Source organism: Pteropus vampyrus, unplaced genomic scaffold (assembly GCF_000151845.1).
Source record: "Pteropus vampyrus isolate Shadow unplaced genomic scaffold, Pvam_2.0 Scaffold36, whole genome shotgun sequence".
NCBI classification, from domain to species: Eukaryota; Metazoa; Chordata; class Mammalia; order Chiroptera; family Pteropodidae; genus Pteropus; species Pteropus vampyrus.
The window spans coordinates 5,409,248-5,428,226 of NW_011888817.1; the positions used below are offsets into that span (position 1 = coordinate 5,409,248).

The 18,979-nt window shown below is 45.9% G+C and overlaps 1 protein-coding gene across 2 annotated transcripts in view; it reads left to right on the plus strand.

Annotated features, from left to right (window-relative positions):
• ARID1A (AT-rich interaction domain 1A) overlaps nucleotides 1-14,775 on the plus strand; it is a 63,030-nt gene extending 48,255 nt beyond the window's left edge. The window contains exons 8-20 of one of the 2 annotated variants that reach the window (XM_011357672.2): nucleotides 697-1,009; nucleotides 2,187-2,332; nucleotides 2,428-2,537; nucleotides 3,720-3,929; nucleotides 6,368-6,575; nucleotides 7,725-7,857; nucleotides 8,018-8,193; nucleotides 8,549-8,699; nucleotides 8,782-8,916; nucleotides 9,026-9,122; nucleotides 9,587-10,478; nucleotides 10,832-10,962; nucleotides 12,663-14,775. In XM_011357672.2, coding sequence (XP_011355974.1) covers nucleotides 697-1,009; nucleotides 2,187-2,332; nucleotides 2,428-2,537; nucleotides 3,720-3,929; nucleotides 6,368-6,575; nucleotides 7,725-7,857; nucleotides 8,018-8,193; nucleotides 8,549-8,699; nucleotides 8,782-8,916; nucleotides 9,026-9,122; nucleotides 9,587-10,478; nucleotides 10,832-10,962; nucleotides 12,663-14,393 — 4,433 coding nt within the window. In that variant the 3' untranslated portion in view covers nucleotides 14,394-14,775. The remainder of the gene's footprint in view (nucleotides 1-696; nucleotides 1,010-2,186; nucleotides 2,333-2,427; nucleotides 2,538-3,719; nucleotides 3,930-6,367; nucleotides 6,576-7,724; nucleotides 7,858-8,017; nucleotides 8,194-8,548; nucleotides 8,700-8,781; nucleotides 8,917-9,025; nucleotides 9,123-9,586; nucleotides 10,479-10,831; nucleotides 10,963-12,662) is intronic. The other variant, XM_011357673.2, reaches the window with a different exon arrangement.
• Nucleotides 14,776-18,979: the final 4,204 nt, after the last annotated feature.

An 18,979-nucleotide genomic window follows, 5' to 3' on the forward strand; every position in this document is an offset into this window, starting at 1 on the left:
GTTGGGAGTATATATAGGATATAGGTGTGACCAGAAAATGGTTCCTTATCTGATATGCTGCTGTCTGAATTATAAGACTAGGACTGTTCTTTGCCTTAAATCCACCAAGGCCAGGCCCTAAAATAGGGCAGACTGTCACCATGGGAAAGTCCTTGAATATTCCTGAGCCTGTTTTATCTGTAGAATGGGGATATGGTGTTTAGCTTAAGATTGAGCACAGACATTTAATAAATGACAATTATTGGTTATCATACTCTGTTGTTTGTTTGTTTTTTTTTAGTAAATTAGTCCTAATAGAATAGATCTTTGTTCAGAATTAGCCCTAGATGGACTAAAGCTGAATGTCTTGCACAGAGGATGGGAGAGAAGGAAAGATGGGTGTATAGAAAGGAAAGAATTCTGGGAGTTGAAGGGCCTGAATAGCAGCAAAGCCCGCCAGCCTTGCTCTGTGCTGTGCTGTCTTTTAAGATGAGGGGACAACTAAGTACTGCCTTTATATGCTCCTGGCCTCCTCTTTCCTTTCTTTTTTTTTTTAAAGTGGGATAAAGGCTACCATGAAGTTGGTCTCTTTCCAGACCAAATATTAAATGATTCCTGTTTATCATCTTTGGAGTTTTAGAGTTTGAGCGATATTGATGAGTTGCTAATGAGTCACTAACCAAATCTCTGCGTCTTCTCTCCTTCTTCCTCTCCCAGGAGGCTATCCCAGGCAGCCAAACTATAATGCCTTGCCCAATGCTAACTACCCCAGTGCAGGCATGGCTGGAAGCATGAACCCTATGGGTGCTGGAGGTCAGATGCATGGGCAGCCTGGCATCCCACCTTATGGCACACTCCCTCCAGGGAGAATGAGTCACGCCTCCATGGGTAACCGCCCTTATGGCCCTAACATGGCCAATATGCCACCTCAGGTTGGGTCAGGGATGTGTCCCCCACCAGGGGGCATGAACCGGAAAACTCAAGAAACTGCTGTCGCCATGCATGTTGCTGCCAACTCTATCCAAAACAGGTAAGGCCTGGGAAGTGAAGAGGGGTCAGTGCAAGGAAATAAATTGTATACTCATTCAGGTCATTGAGATATTGCTGGACCATGTCATCTTGGTAAATATGCATTTTATTGAGAGTTCTTTAGAACCGAGGTTTCCTTATAGTGAAAAACACAACAAAAATACTGATTCTTAAGCATCTTAATTTGGTATCAAATTTCACATTACCAGATATTATATATATGTAAAGAACTTTATAAAGCACAGGTTATTTGGATTAGTAAAATAGGTCTTCAGAGTTTCTTCATTTCTTTTGTCAATCTAGTTTCTTGGTTTCCAAAAAGATTTTTAATGATATACATGACTTGGATCTGTGGTGTGAGAAATAATAAAGGAAGCAGGGTTGTGGTTGCCATTTCTTCTACTGTTGTATGTGGTGGTTTGCATTTGATTCTGGTGCTAAAGTGTAGAAGACTCGTGTGATTTGGTTTAATGACTTGAAGATTCACGTCTTCTTCCTTGGCCATGAACTTCATTGAATATGATTCCTCTATTTTTAAAGGCTCTGTCTGTACTCCATTGTTGGTGCCTACAGTTCTTAAAGTGACTTCTAGTGGGGTATTGATGAACCAAGGTAGAACAGGGTGATTGACTATAAAGAATTGGGTTTGGCTAGTACTTTAGAATCCTGAAAGCACAAAGTTTGCAGTGGCCCCGTAAAGAAAGAATGCAAGGCCCCTCCAGGTGCTTTGCTGTTGAGGGCTCCAGTTTGGTTGGGGTTCGACATGACAAAGAGTGGTAATATGGAGCATTTAACTAGACCTTTTGGCATAGAGGGAGATTTAAACATGCTCGACTTTGGAGATGTCTTAGAGGGAGATGATACGTAAGAGATGTAGGGCTTCATTCTTCAAGGAGCGTTTCCTTCAAAATTGACCTATAGTTTCTCATTTGGAGCTTGAACCCTCTTAGAACCTTTTGTGGGAATATCTAGGTCAAGTAGTGCATGATTGTGCTTTGGGGGGTCCATAAACTTTTTCCTTGTAAGCCTGACTAGATGATCTTGACTCATACAACCTTATTTAGCTCAAGTCCAAATCTGGAAAGCTCCGTGTCTCTAACTGTGTTCTTTCCCTCCCTCCCACCCCCTGTCTTTTACTCACTCACTCACCCACATTCACTTTTCATCATCTTTCTCAGGCCACCAGGCTACCCCAATATGAATCAAGGGGGTATAATGGGAACTGGACCTCCCTATGGACAAGGGATTAATAGTATGGCTGGCATGATCAACCCTCAGGGACCCCCATATCCCATGGGTGGAACCATGGCCAACAATTCAGCAGGTAAGTCCTAGTCATTGCTCACCTCAAGGATTTCTTCCAGAGCAGTCATCGTGTCACAAACCTATTGAACTTGAGAATTTTTTTCTCTTTTATAGGGATGGCAGCCAGCCCAGAGATGATGGGCCTTGGGGATGTCAAGTTAACTCCAGCCACCAAAATGAACAACAAGGCCGATGGGACACCCAAGACAGAATCCAAATCCAAAGTAATCATTTATATTTTGACTCCTCTCAACTTTCTGCCCTATTGATTCCAGTGATAGGAAGGAAAAAGGAAAGAGGATGACTAGACTCTATCCTTTTTTAACACCAACTAGATCTCAGAAAAGGCTACGTTGCTGCTGCTTATCATGAAGGGTCTCAGGATAATAGCTCATTGAATTAGGTTTGAGTTAGCCTAAGAGGACCTGATGTAAATAATAATGTTCTCACAGCAGTGCATTGTGGGGAAAATGCCAGACCTATAGTTCAGAATTCTCTATGAAACCCCCGTCCTTGTGCAGTGATAGATGGTATTTGCCATAGGCAACTAGTTGCCCTTTTTCTCCTAGACCTTTACTCAGAGCAGCAGAAATGGTACCCTATGTTCTACAAAGGGGGAGATGAGGCATGTGGAGTTAGGGTCCTTATCTTCTCTGCAGGTTGGTCCTGAGTGTGCTATCTGTTGGGCTGTGTGGCAATCTGGGGACCTGGTCAGCATTTGAGTCATTTGAAACATTTCAACTCTTTATTGTACTTCATTTTCTTTATCTTATAAAGTAGGGAGGAAAAAAAACCATAGCTGCCACCTCCTATGGACCTTCACCTCTGTCTCTCAGACCCTTTTAGCCATCCTCCTGTCTTGAACAGGATACTGTCCAAAACCTTTCAAACAGGTGGGAGACCCTTTTTTGAGAGGACATAGAGTTTCTTTTCATTTTAGTCCATCCCATTGTCTCAGGATCATATTTTGAATTTCTCGAGTTCTCTGAAACAGTCTATAAAAGTGTCCATGCTCCTGGGTAAGTAGCATGGGAATAGTAGTGACATTGATGTCAGATAGACAAAGATTTGTCACTCAGCCCTACTACTTAATAGCTGTGAGATCTTAGGCATGGCCTTCTTGTGCCTGCTTTCTTTTAAGAGGAGGATAATCCATAATGCCTATCACATAAAGGCATCTAGCACATTACACCCAATGTATAATATATAGTCAGTAATATTTTTCTTCCTTACGGAAAGAAGATCTAGCTTCCTTTTGGTCTTTCAACCTTGCAAAGGAAGGGCGGGTGTTAGTAATTACCCCAGAATAAGGTTTATCACTACTCTCTAGGGAAGGAACTTCTAAGACCCTTAGCATAAGCTTTGAATCTCACTGGTTCCTAAGAATCTTGACCTGCCCCTTCCAGAAATCCAGTTCTTCTACTACAACTAATGAGAAGATCACCAAGTTGTATGAGCTGGGTGGTGAGCCTGAGAGGAAGATGTGGGTAGACCGTTATCTGGCCTTCACGGAGGAGAAGGCCATGGGCATGACAAATCTGCCTGCTGTGGGTAGGAAACCTCTGGACCTCTATCGCCTCTATGTATCTGTGAAGGAGATTGGTGGATTGACTCAGGTGAGTGCCTGGCATTTGGCTTTCCCTGTGGTTTGAACCTCTCTCAAGGTACTCAGTGGCTTCACCTGGTGTTATGCATCCCACAGGCACATTACCCTCTCCTGCTCTCTGAGTCACCTAGTGATAGACCTGGGAGCATGGGCTTTCAGAAGACAAGGCAAAGGCAAGAGGCCGAGACTTCCCTAGTAGCATGAACTATTAGCATTAACTTTACCACATGTCTAGAGTCCCATGGAGTTGCCAAGATAGGGAAAGTCTGTGGGCATTCTGATTCTGTGGGAGGCAGTTTGGCATACTAGACAAGGGCAAGATTTAGAGAGATAGGTCTGGTTTTGAATCCTGTCTTAGCCACTTCTAACCTTAATCAAAGTGTATAGCCACTCAGATCTAATTTTTCTTATTTGTAAAGGAGAGATAGTTTGTACCCAGCTAGACTGTGAAAAGTTGGAAATAATCTTTCAATATGTCTGCCACATAAATTGGTCTGCAAGATGGTACAAGGGCAGCCACAGTAGTTGCTGACCCTTTCCAGGAAGCTTCCCAGTAGAGAGAGGATTTCAGGAGCTATTTAATAGAAATCGTTTACGAAGGGAGAAGTAGGTGGGAGATTGTGTGTAGTTACTCTGTACGGGAGACCAAAGTGTATGGATTCACGTCTGCTGCAAACCTCTGGACTGAACGCCATCCTGACCCTTGCTCCTGCCCTGATACCTTACAGCTTTGCTTTATCCTCAGCCCAGGAGGCAACGTTGGCAGACAGCACACTGCCTTGCAAACTTTCCTCTTGTGTGTGTTCTGTAGTCATCAGACCAGAAGCCTGAGTTTGTGGTTGAGCTCGGGGAGGCGTGGCTGGGAGGGATGTATTCCAAACCTTCTAAATCAGAAGAGGAAAACAGCTGTCACCAGCAGAAAAGAAAGTGATTGGAATGAAGCCAACCAACAGTCAGTTATGAATTCCTTCTCCCTTCAGGCTTTATTTCCCTCCCCCACAAAGGAAAACAAAACAAAACAAGACACGTGCACACTGCCACATAAGTGGCGTGGGAAGCAAAGCCACAGAAGGCTTCTGAGGTGACCTGGGCTTATCCCTGCCATTCTCCCTGGTACTAGTTCTTACAGTCAGTCCTCTCCTGCCTGTAGAGAAAGGGTCCATTAGGTTAAGTTTGGCATACTTTTAACTGGGTGGGCTTCTGAACCTAAGATGAAGTAAGCCTAGGCCTCTCTTAGTTTGCAAAAGGATGCCAACCTTTTAGATGCTATGTTGTAATCGAACTCTAAAGACAGTTCAGAGGAGAAAGACTGCTGTTATAAGTTAGTTTGTAAAGGCTTCTGGAAGGCAAAAGATGAATCCTGAGCTTTTCTGAAGGATAAGTAGGGTTTAGGTAGAGTGAAGGGACCATTCCAATTGACTGGCTCAGACGGCCTGAAGATGGGAGAGAGTCTGGAGTCTACATTTCCAACACCATCTCCAACCTTCAGCTCAGATTTAACCTGCTCTAGGAAGTTTTCCTAGTCACCTTCCCACCAGTTAGGTTGTCCCTCTCTTTGCTTCCTTATCACTCTTCTCTCTGGTATCACCGGTACCAGATTAACATTTATCACAACATACTGAACTCCTTTTGTAGATTGGGACTGCAAAGCCAGTGTTTCCAGCCCTTGAGAGTATTTTTTACCACATGGTGGGTGAATAAGCATAAGAATACATGAAGAAGGAGACCTTCCTGGCTAGAGCAAAAAGAGTAACTGTAGAGAATGGAGAATGGTCTTGGTTAGCGTGTCCTGAAGCTGAGGACAAGAGGCAGAGAACTGTAGGCTGGCTTCTGGGAAGGTACAAAAGAAGTCAAAGGGCCTCGAGCATCTCCTGGGCTATCAGAACAGTAACTGGTGAGGGAAAGGGGTTTGTAGTTATAAGTCACTAAGGTGCAGGGGAACAGTGGCACAAGAATGCCAAATCTGCAAGGAGCCCCACACTAAAGTAAAATCAGATGTTAAAACCCCCGGTTTGACAAAGTCAAGCAGGGTAGTCATTGATATTACCACATCTCCATTTTATAAAATGTTAATTTTTATTGATGCATTTAAAATATGATTTGGATCTGATGGTGATTTGCACATCATTTTTTAGCAGTACACTTGTGTAAAGCAACAACTATATCTTCTGAATTCTGTTCTCTCTAATAGTGATGTGAAATTTGCCCTAATTTGAATAAACACTGATGGTTGTGATCTGTGGGTAAAGCCTGCTGAGGGTAGAAGGAAGCCAGCCACAGATTTAACGTCCGTTGTGGATTATCCACCAAGCGGGGTTAACATTTGTGGTTAACTAAGAATTGTGATTCCATACGAGATGAGTACCTGGTAGCCTGATGGGGTTTGGGACTTGTGGGCAAGAAGACCAGGTAGAAGATATACCCTGACTCTTCTGGTTGGTTGCACAGGTCAACAAGAACAAAAAATGGCGAGAACTTGCAACCAACCTCAATGTCGGCACCTCAAGCAGTGCTGCCAGCTCCTTGAAAAAGCAGTATATCCAGTGTCTCTATGCCTTTGAGTGCAAGATTGAACGGGGAGAAGACCCTCCCCCAGACATATTTGCAGCTGCTGATTCTAAGAAGTCCCAGCCCAAGATCCAACCTCCCTCTCCAGGTAGGGATCGTGTGAGCAGCCCCACCAAGGTTCACCCTTCAAGAGTAAGTAGCATTCAAGGGTCCAAGCTCCTTGTTCACTGGTTCCTGCCACCAGGGATGTATGCTCTGCTCCTACCACAGGGTGTGACAGGTTGACAGACTAAAGAGTGGGCAGTGGCGACTCCCTTGAGAGGTAGTCTGCAGCAGTTTTTAAGTTTTCATTTGCATTGTGCACCTGGAATATTGCCAGATGTTTGTAAACTAGTGAGTGGGAGGGATACCAGAGGAGTGGGGAAATATGACGAGTAGCAGTGAGGCAGGACCATCTGGGAGCTTTGGCCCACTGATGTCAGCACCTTAGAATGCAGCTCAGACTAGAGCCCTGAATTCCCCAGGGAACTAAGATGGTCATGAATGAGAAGGAATGAGGTAGAGAGGGGACATGAATGGAACTCTCTGATGGGGGTGCCTCTGCCCACCCCACTTTCTGAGAGGAGGCTCAGGGGGACTGGGCAAGCTTGGGGAGGGAAAAGGCCAGAGCTAGAAGGTGGGTGTAAACATGTGTGCCCTGGTTTTGACCTTTGAGGGTATAATGAATGCCTGAGATGAATCATCTGAGGAGGCCCAAGTAGTGGGATATTTGCTGCTGGAAATGATGATAACTAATGGAAACGTTAATTATTAGTAGTTCTTTGCTCATCAGCTTAGAGGAGCATTTGAACCTGAGTGATGACACTGTACTAGATGCTTGAGAATAGGAGCCCCTATGCTCCTAACATGCACTGTAGGTTTGGGGCAGGATGGAACCTCCCTACCCATGATTCCATGAGCTGTGACTGGAAGCTTGAGCACCAGCATTACAGGGTTTAATAGGTCAGACAGAGTGGGGAAGTGGTCAGGGAAACTGGCAGAGACTGAAGGAATCACCAGCATGGTGACGGCATCACCATACCACTCTTATTCTCCAAATGTGAAAGCAAGAAGCCATAGAGCCCTCAAATTCCCTTCTTTATTACCTGGTTTTGCGGATTCCCTAGAGAGAAAGGTGATTTAGGCTTTAGAGAACCCTAGCTTTAGCCTTATAACAACTTTTTCTGACAATATCCTAGGGCATACGTTTCTGTGAGAGTTAAATACTTTACTGCTCACCCTGTATCTCTATCTACAGCGGGATCAGGGTCTATGCAGGGGCCACAGACACCTCAGTCAACTAGCAGTTCCATGGCAGAAGGAGGAGACCTGAAGCCACCAACTCCAGCATCCACGCCACACAGTCAGATCCCCCCCTTGCCAGGCATGAGGTAAGGCCACAAGTAGGGGTGGGTGGTTTGGGGGACACTGGGCAGAAGTGCATGAGCTGTGCATCTCGGTCTGGTCCCTGCTCTGCCTGTCCTACCAGTTCCCTGAATTATCAGAGAAATTGCTTTATTTGGGGTTTAATTGACTTTCCTCGCTCTGGAGCAGGAGCAATTCAGTCGGGATCCAGGATGCTTTTCCTGATGGAAGTGACCCCACATTCCAGAAGCGGAATTCCATGACTCCAAACCCTGGGTACCAGCCCAGTATGAATACCTCTGACATGATGGGGCGCATGTCCTACGAGCCAAATAAGGATCCTTATGGCAGCATGAGGAAAGGTGACCAATTGCCATTGGCCTTGTGCCCTTGAGGACAGATCAGGAAAGTGGGGGGTATCTTGAGAGTGGTTCAGGGTTCTTGTCAAGCCATCCTCTGAGATAAGGCATTCAGACGTAACCACCCCTCTTCATCCCTCCCTCTTTTCTTGTCTCCTCTCCCTGGCCTTGCCTTGTCACCCCTTAACAAGTACATGATCTTCGTTTGTTGGGGCCTCTTTAGATCTCTGTTTTGAACCTATTAGGAAAACAAAAGGAGTAAATCATAAAGAGAGCATGAGTCTTTAGGACAGCAAGGTGTAGATTGCTAGGCTGGCTCACCTACCAGTTTACTCACTGCCTGCCTTTCTGCACTCAGCTCCAGGGAGTGATCCCTTCATGTCCTCAGGGCAAGGCCCCAACGGTGGAATGGGGGACCCCTACAGCCGAGCTGCTGGCCCTGGGCTGGGAAATGTGGCGATGGGACCACGACAGCACTATCCCTATGGAGGTCCTTATGACAGAGTGAGGTAAGCATGACCCCTCATTGCTGTCCCACCCCAGAACCCCACAGCTATAGTGGACTCAATCTGTTTCTCCAATTTTGTTTAGGACGGAACCTGGAATAGGACCTGAGGGAAACATGGGCACTGGAGCCCCACAGCCGAATCTCATGCCTTCCAACCCAGACTCGGGGATGTATTCCCCTAGCCGCTACCCTCCACAGCAACAGCAGCAGCAGCAACGGTGAGTGAAGAAGCCTGGTCTCAGTGCCGCTGTGGCTCGCCCTTTGCTGTTTTGCGCCCTTTGCTGTTTTGCGCCCTTTGCTGATCATCTTTTTCTGTCTGTCTTACAGACATGATTCCTATGGCAATCAGTTCTCCACTCAAGGCACCCCTTCCGGCAGCCCCTTCCCCAGCCAGCAGACCACAATGTATCAGCAGCAGCAGCAGGTGAGGAGGGTGTCAGGGTGAAGTAACCCACAGGTTCCCCTTGAGAGCCACTTAGGAAACTAAGTTGGAAAGTCTAAGAAGCTCATCTTAGATACTTTGATGGTCTTTTCTCACCGAAATAGCCAGTAGTGCCCAAAATGCCTAGCCCTCAATCTCTTCCCAGTCCAGTCTCTAGTTATCCAAAAGGACTAGAAATGGGCCTTATTTTGATTTTTTAACTTTTCTCTGCTTTTTCTACTTAGAGCAAGGGAGAGCCAGAGGGGACTAGAGAATGATTCTTGCTCTCAGAGACAGTTTCGAAAAATAATTTGTAAAGATGATTTCTTTGTTCCCTTGGAGTCCTGTCTCTTCTAGAGGGGCAGAAGCAAGCCCAGTGATTGTCCGATGTAGCTATCTTGGCAGCTGTGGGTCTTTCGTCCCTTGAGTGTAAAGTATTAACTTCCCCCTGCTTGTCCCTGTCTTAGAATTACAAGCGGCCGATGGATGCCACATACGGCCCTCCTGCCAAGCGGCATGACGGGGAGATGTACAGTGTGCCATACAGCACAGGGCAGGGGCAGCCCCAGCAGCAGCAGCTGCCCCCAGCCCAGCCCCAGCCCACCACTCAGCAACAAGCTGCCCAGCCTTCCCCTCAGCAAGATGTATACAACCAGTATGGCAATGCCTATCCTGCCACCGCCGCTGCTGCTGCCGAGCGCCGACCAGCAAGTGGCCCCCAGAACCAGTTTCCATTCCAATTTGGCCGAGACCGTGTCTCTGCACCCCCTGGCTCGAATGCCCAGCAGAATATGCCACCGCAAATGATGGGAGGCCCCATACAGGCATCAGCTGAGGTTGCTCAGCAAGGCACCATGTGGCAGGGGCGTAATGACATGACCTACAATTATGCCAACAGGCAGAGCACAGGCTCTGCCCCCCAGGGCCCCGCCTATCATGGCGTGAACCGAACAGATGAAATGCTGCACACGGATCAGAGGCCCAACCATGAAGGCCCGTGGCCTTCCCATGGCACACGCCAGCCTCCATATGGTCCCTCTGCCCCCGTCCCCCCCATGACAAGGCCCCCTCCATCCAACTACCAGCCCCCGCCAAGCATGCAGAATCACATTCCTCAGGTATCCAGCCCTGCTCCCCTGCCCCGGCCAATGGAGAACCGTACTTCTCCTAGCAAGTCTCCATTCCTGCACTCTGGGATGAAGATGCAGAAGGCAGGTCCCCCAGTACCTGCCTCGCACATAGCACCTGCCCCTGTGCAGCCCCCCATGATTCGACGGGACATCACCTTCCCACCTGGCTCTGTCGAAGCCACACAACCTGTGTTGAAGCAGAGAAGGCGGCTCACCATGAAAGATATCGGTAAGGAGACCTCCCTGACTGGGTTGTGTAATCTGCTCCTTTTCATCTTGTCCATTGTTCTCTCTCCATCCTGATATTCTGAATGAGGTGTATAGCGCTAAGATAGGGCCAAAGAAATTTGAGTAAGGAAGAAATCTGCTGATTTCATTCAGGCTTTTTCTTAAAAGAATCGCCATGCAGTGATGTCCTAAGAGAGCCTAGAAGCCCTGAGGGGCAGTTGTATGTCTTCTCCCAGTTAGGAACTGTGTTTCACCGTGTATTATCTTCACAGTACCTTAACTGACAGGCCAGTCTTGGGGACCTCCAGCCAACTTGGGCTTGGTAGATGGATGATTGGAAGGTTTTTATTTCAGGAACTCCAGAGGCATGGCGGGTAATGATGTCCCTCAAGTCTGGGCTGCTGGCAGAGAGCACATGGGCATTAGATACCATTAACATCCTACTGTATGATGACAACAGCATCATGACCTTCAGCCTGAGTCAGGTGAGTATAAGTGCCTAGGGAAGATTTGAAGATTGGGACGGCCTAGGATGATCTTGAAGTAGGCAGTACTAAGTGACAGGGAATTAACTCATCTCTGGCCAACATGGTCTCCTCTCTTTCTGTCTCTCTCTGTTGTCTTCCATGCCAGTACTTTGCCACTGGCCATAGGCCCAGAATACTAAGAACAATAATAATTTGTATAAGGTATCAGAATTGACTTCAAAGGGAATTTTTGAGAAACTTTTTGGTATTGGTAAGAAATGCAGATTCTGTTGATGTCTTCTAGACTACCAGGAAGAAACTACAGTCTCTATGAGTGAGCAGAGTCTTTCCCTTTCTTATTTCATCCACTCCAAATAGAAGAGATCATTGTCGATCCTATTTTCCTAAGGTGTAGAATGGGAAGTGTGAAGAAAGTATGCTGGGGCCGGGAGTGATGTTTTTGCAGAGGTGATTTCTCCAGACCTCCACACAGACCTCCACAGGATGTACACCCTGGGCTTTCCTAGTAGCTGGGAAGAGTTTCTGCTGCACCATTCTACTCTTTCTTTTGATCATCTTTAGTACCTACCAACCAATCCGTATATCAAGGAGCTGACTAAGAGGGACATTGTTATTAATAGTTACTATTTATTGTGCCCTAATTTTGTACCAGCTTCTTAATATTTTCCTTCATGTTATACAACAGTCTTCTGAAGCAGAGGTGGCCTCTTAGAGATGAGTGAATAGGCTCAGTGTTAACTTTGCCTAGGTTCATACAACTATCAGCAGAATCTTTCTGATTTTAAAGCCTGACTTTATGTCCATTACATAGTACTGCCTCCCATGAAGAAGTAAAGGAACAAATATTGATCAAACAATTTTCCATACACTAGGCATTTTGATATATTCCATTTTTGACCTCAGAACAACCCTGTAAAGTTAAAGAATTTCCATCATTTTCGATGGAAAAATGGGAAAACTACACCTTAGAAAGTTAAATCACACAGCTAGTTCCTGAAAAAGCCAAAATTTAAACCTAGATCTTTCTAATGCTAAAGCCCTTATTTTTTTCCATTCTGCTATACTGGTCAACCAGAAATTAATCTGACTGGAGATTGATGTTTTCTTTTAGAGGTAAATGGCCTATACAGGATCTAAGTTGAAATTTGGGTCTCCCTAATTCCAGCCTCCTAGACTGTTGGGAAGCTTGGAGAAGAGAGCAGATGGACATCTGTCCACACTGCATTCCCCCTCTCAGCTTGTGTTGGAAGGGGTCATTTCACCATGCCTAGCCTTGGGCTCTACTTGGCAGTGGGTTGTAGTGTTCTAAGAGGGACAGTGACCAATGGGTAAGAAACTGGGCCTGGCGAAGAAAAGCAGAAATTGGTTGGGAAAGAGGAGGCTGAGAGGTGGTGGCGCTGGCTGTGAGGTACAGAGCTGCTGGTCAGCATGTCCATCCTGGAGGCAGGCTCACATGAGGGGAAGTTGGGTAGAACGAGGGTAAGTTGTGCCAGTCATAGGAGAGAATGACTCATGCAGTGGAGAGCATTTGGGAAAGGAGCAACTCTGCCTTTCCCAGTGATAACCAATGTCTGACTTAGAAGGAAAGAGGGGAGATCAGGTAGAAGACGCCTTGGATTTGGAGGTCTCTCAAGTGAAGGATTTTCATCTTAGCCTACTTTCCTCCCTTAATTTATTTTCTGTTCTTTCTCTTTTAGCTCCCAGGGTTATTAGAGCTCCTTGTGGAATATTTCCGACGTTGCCTGATTGAGATCTTTGGCATTTTAAAGGAGTACGAGGTGGGTGACCCAGGGCAGAGAACACTACTAGACCCTGGGAGATTCAGCAAGGCGTCTAGTCCAGCCCCTGTGGAAGGGGAGGATGAAGAAGACCTTCTAGGTCCTCAACTAGAGGAGGAGGAAGAAGAGGAAGTAGCTGAAAATGATGAGGAGATGGCCTTTTCAGGCAAAGATAAGGCAGCCTCAGAGAATAGTGAGGAGAAACTTACTAGTAAGTTTGACAAGCTTCCAGTAAAGATCGTGCAGAAGAATGACCCATTTGTGGTGGACTGCTCAGATAAGCTTGGGCGCGTGCAGGAGTTTGACAGTGGCCTGCTGCACTGGCGGATTGGTGGGGGGGACACCACTGAGCATATCCAGACCCACTTTGAGAGCAAGACAGAGCTGCTGCCTATCCGGCCTCATGTGCCCTGCCTGTCAGTCACACGGAAACATGTCACAGCAGCAGAGGGTACACCAGGGACAACAGAACAGGAGGGCCCCCCACTAGATGGCCCTCCAGAAAAACGGATCACAGCTACTATGGATGACATGTTGTCCACCCGGTCTAGCACATTGACCGAGGAGGGATCTAAGAGTGCAGAGGCCACCAAGGAGAGCAGCAAGTTTCCATTCGGCATCAGCCCAGCACAGAGCCATCGGAACATCAAGATCCTAGAGGATGAACCCCACAGTAAAGACGAGACCCCACTGTGTACCCTTCTGGACTGGCAGGATTCCCTTGCCAAGCGCTGCGTCTGTGTCTCCAATACCATTCGAAGCCTGTCGTTTGTGCCAGGCAACGACTTTGAGATGTCCAAACACCCGGGGCTGCTGCTGATCCTGGGCAAGCTGATCCTTCTACATCACAAACATCCCGAACGGAAGCAGGCACCACTAACTTATGAGAAGGAGGAGGAGCAGGACCAAGGGGTGAGCTGCAACAAAGTGGAGTGGTGGTGGGACTGCTTGGAGATGCTCCGGGAAAACACCTTGGTTACACTTGCCAACATCTCGGGGCAGTTGGACCTCTCCCCATACCCCGAGAGCATTTGCCTGCCTGTCCTGGACGGACTCCTACACTGGGCAGTCTGCCCTTCAGCTGAAGCCCAGGACCCCTTCTCCACCCTGGGCCCCAATGCCGTCCTCTCCCCCCAGAGACTGGTCTTGGAAACCCTCAGCAAACTCAGCATCCAGGACAACAATGTGGACCTGATCCTGGCCACCCCACCCTTCAGCCGCCTAGAGAAGTTGTATAGCACCATGGTGCGCTTCCTTAGTGACCGAAAGAACCCGGTATGCCGGGAAATGGCCGTGGTACTGCTGGCCAACCTGGCGCAAGGCGACAGCCTAGCAGCCCGTGCCATCGCAGTGCAGAAGGGCAGCATCGGCAACCTCCTGGGCTTCCTGGAGGACAGCCTTGCTGCCACACAGTTCCAGCAGAGCCAGGCCAGCCTGCTCCACATGCAGAACCCACCCTTCGAGCCAACTAGTGTGGACATGATGCGGAGGGCTGCCCGCGCACTGCTGGCCCTGGCCAAGGTGGACGAGAACCACTCAGAGTTCACGCTGTACGAGTCACGGCTGTTGGACATCTCAGTATCACCGTTGATGAACTCGTTGGTTTCACAAGTCATTTGTGATGTACTGTTTCTGATTGGCCAGTCATGACAGCCGTGGGACACTTCCCTCCCTGTGTGTGTGTGCGTGTGTGGAGAACTTAGAAACTGACTGTTGCCCTTTATTTATGCAAAACCACCTCAGAATCCAGTTTACCCTGTGCTGTCCAGCTTCTCCCTTGGGAAAAAGTTTCTCCTATTTCTCTTTCTTCCCCCTCCCCCCACCTTTATACCTTTCTGTTCCTTGTCCTCACCTTAATTCCCCTCAGGACCCCACCCTGTTTGAAAAGACAAAGCTCTGCCTACATAGAAGACTTTTTTATTTTAACCAAAGTTACTGTTGTTTACAGTGAGTTTGGGGAAAAAAAAACAAAAATGGCTTTCCCGGTCCTTGCATCAACGGGATGCCACATTTCATAACTGTTTTTAATGGTTAAAAAAAAAAAAAAGGAAAAAAAAATACAAAAAAAAACCTGAAGGACAAAAAAGGTGACTGCTGAACTGTGTGTGGTTTATTGTTGTACATTCACAATCTTGCAGGAGCCGAGAAGTTCGCAGTTGTGGACAGACCCTGTTCACTGGAGAGGCCTGTGCAGTAGAGTGTAGACCCTTTCATGTACTGTACTGTACACCTGATACTGTAAACATACTGTAATAATAATGTCTCACATGGAAACAAGAGAAAAAACGCTGGGTCAGCAGCAAGCTGTAGTTTTTAAAAATGTTTTTAGTTAAACATTGAGGAGAAAAAAAAAAGGCTTTTCCCCCAAAGTATCATGTGTGAACCTACAACACCCTGACCTCTTTCTCTCCTCCTTGATTGTATGAATAACCCTGAGATCACCTCTTAGAACTGGTTTTAACCTTTAGCTGCAGCGGCTGTGCTGCCACGTGTGTATATATATGACGTTGTACATTGCACATACCCTCGGATCCCCACAGTTTGGTCCCCTTCCCAGCTACCCCTTTATAGTATGACGAGTTAACAAGTTGGTGACCTGCACAAAGCGAGACACAGCTATTTAATCTCTTGCCAGACATCGCCCCTCTTGGCGCGATGCTCTACAGGTCTCTGTAAAAAGTCCTTGCTGTCTCAGCAGCCAATCAACTTATAGTTTATTTTTTTTTCTGGGTTTTTGTTTTGTTTTGTTTTCTTTCTAATCGAGGTGTGAAAAAGTTCTAGGTTCAGTTGAAGTTCCTGATGAAGAAACACAATTGAGATTTTTTCAGTGATAAAATCTGCATATTTGTATTTCAAACAAATGTAGCTAAAACTTGATGTAAATTCCTCCTTTTTTCCTTTTTTGGCTTAATGAATATCATTTATTCAGTATGAAATCTTTATACTATATGTTCCACGTGTTAAGAATAAATGTACATTAAATCTTGGTAAGACGTTTGTGAGGCTTTTTATTATTTTCAAACTATTTAAAAGCCTGATCTTTTGGGGACACAGGGAGCTGGTCCTACTCCTGCAACTCTTCCCTTGGTGTGCTCTCTCCCCTAAATGGTGGCATCCTGGGCACTGTCATTTCTTCACCATATTTCACTTTACCTTCCACATTGTAAGTCTAAATTTAAGAAACCTAAGGTGATTTTGCCCACAAGAGGAAGTTACAGACATAAAGAGCATTTTAGCCTCTTGAAATAAAAGTGGGTTTAAATAGCCAAAGAAATTGATGATACCCTAGGGAAAAAAATGGGAAATAGTTGGCAAGAAGGTGATCTCTGTTTTCTTAGAAATTAACAATAAGACAACCATTTATTTGGAGGCAGCTTCCAATTTAACAATTAATTTCTACAGATTGACTCTCCTGATCCCAGATTAGAGCATTCAGCTGCCTTCTTGACATCTGTTTGGAAGTTTAATTTGAACACACCCAAACTAAAATGTCCTCTTCCACTAGAAACCTGCTTCTCTTATAGTTTCCTCAGTAAATCGCAACTTCATCACTTGGCAAAAAAAAAATCTCTGGCTACTTTCATGTCCACCTCCAGTCTGTCTGCACTCCAAAAAATAATCCTCAGTCCAGCCACTACCAGTGTAGTTCAAGGCATTATCATATCTTTCTTCAAATATCCTCCAAACTGGCCTCCCTGCTTCTGCTAGACCTGATTGAACCTATTCTCAACATAGCAACCAGAATCTCCTTTAAAACCTAAGTCAGATCAAAATCCTTCAGTGCTTCTCCCAGTATATGTAAGTCCAGATCATAATAATGACCTAAAAGGCCCTCAGTTAATCTAGTTTGCCCTTACTTCCCTGGTCCCTTCTCTCTTCCCCATTGCTCACTCCACTGTACAGGGCTGTTGGGGCCTTTGCTCTGAACAGAATACTCAGCAGATAACTGCATGGTTCAAGTCCTCATCTCCAAGTCTCTGCTCAAATATTGTATCAGTGAAACTCCCTGACCACCTTATTTAAAATAGCAATCTGCTCCCCTGCTATATTTCCCTTCTCTGCCTTATTTCTCTTTATAGTACTTATTACTATCTGGCCTATTGTATATTGTACTTACCTCTCATCTACTGGAATGTAAGCTCTCTGAGGGCAGAGGTGTTTTATTTATTCACTGCTATATCCCTGTCCTACAGGCACATTGTTGTTAAATGAAATGTAGATGTTGGCCAGAAGCACTTACTTTCATAAGATAAGGCTAATGTTGCAATATATAGCTTCTCTGTTCATCCCCTTCCTTAGGGAAACAGTGGAGAAACCAGAAGTATTAAGTAATGCTATTATTGTGGACACTTAGAAGTGAAACTTGGAACTACAGCTTTCTATTGAGTACCTACTTGTGTACCAGAAATAATAATCAAGTAATCCTAAAACAGTCCCATGCCTGTGAGATCAGTATTCTTGCTCCCATTTTATAGTTCAGGAAAGTGGCTTGTAGGAGGTCACACACCAAGCAAGGCCCCCTGACTCCAAGATCCATGCTCTTCCTAAAATACCACACTGTACCTCTTTCCTGGGTCAGAGGATAACCAGGAGTAACTAGATCTAGCTGTGGTGCTCGGCAGGCAAGATTTGTTTTTGTTGTATTTAGCATGAGATAAAATTGTCCCAAGAATTTCAATCAAGTTTTCATCAAAAGAGGTGTGGTTAATATTTGGGTCAGGGCCAGGAATGAATAATTAGTATTTATCGAGAGGGGGTGGAAATAGAGATAGTTGGCTTTCATCAACCAAGATGCCTTCCTAGGACACTTCTGGAAAAATAGTAAATGGGAAGGTTTTCATATCTATATTTTGGTGAGCAATATTGCTAATGGCTATTTTTGCTCTGGGTCTCTTGAACTCAACTTTCTAGTATAGAAAGTACATTTCTGGGCTATGTGTGGATCATTACCTAGGAGTTTGGTTTCCTGGGTTCCTTTCATCTGCTCTCCTGCAATGTGCAGGAGGAGCCTAGCCTGGTCTCCAGTTTCTGACTGGAGTTACCACTGGCGGTGAACTGCTAGCCACTGAGCTGTGAGTAATTTGCTTTTGAGAAGTAAATAGAACCTTGCCAGTAGAGAACCCAGGGGTGTGGCCAGTAGTTCTTTTCCCAGGCTCCTCCCTCCTCACCCCCCAAATGACCTTAACCTTCTTTCAGAGCTGGAGAGCAGCCAAGTCTGGCCTAAACAATACTCTCAACCTCATTGGCTCTTTTGCCTTACAGCCACTGCCACCCCCAAGTGGCTAAGGCCCTTCCCACTAGGCCTCTAAGTAGGGTCAAGGTTTTCTAACTACTGAAAGGCAAACACCAAAGAAAGGGTGAAAAATATCCACTGTCCCTGCATTTAAAGGATCAGTGTTCAGGTCCTGCAATTGGCTGAGAGGACAGGGTCTTTGTATTGGGGTGGATGGGCATCTTCAAATGATAATGGCAGAGGCCCAAAAAGTATTCTTTTGATAAATGTCCAAGACCTGATTGGTGCCACCCCAGGTTTCAGGATGGATGTAAATATTACCCAGTGTCCTTGGAAACTGCCAATGAATGCCTTTTATCCACAGCAAAAAGAAGTAGCATAAAGTTCTGGTAAGGCACAGCTGCCTGTCATCACAGGCATTAGCCCTGCCTGCGAACAGTTGGCAGTGACAGGTACCAGAGGCCTATGTGGTCACTTCTGTCCCACAATAGTATGGCCTCAAAACCAACATCCCAGATCGGGGTCACCTTATCCAGTATTCTCATAGGATTGGGGTCATGGAAAGTTTAGTGTCTGGAAACTGAGCTACTGAGAATAGGTATAACAGGCTGTTCCTCTGCCCAGCCTGGGGTCAAGGCCATTTGCAGATGTGGAGCAAGGCAAGGCAGCTACAAAGAGAAATGAATTGTCAGGTTTTTCCAGGGATGGGAGTGCTCCAGAGAACCATCAAACTTCCTTCTTCACAGTGGGAAAATCACTCGCTCCGCTTTTCTTTCAGGGAGTTACAATAGCCCATATTTACACTTTATGAACACTTTACACATATGAACACTTTAAATGCCAAGTACTATAAAATCCATGAGATAGATATTATCTTCATGAGGACAAGGTCTGTGTGTCTATCTTGCTCAGTGTTACATCCTCATCCTCTGTCACATAGTAGGCCCTCCTATTGTTGAATAAATCAAACAGATAAGATAGAAATTTAGTGGAGGAAAGAATA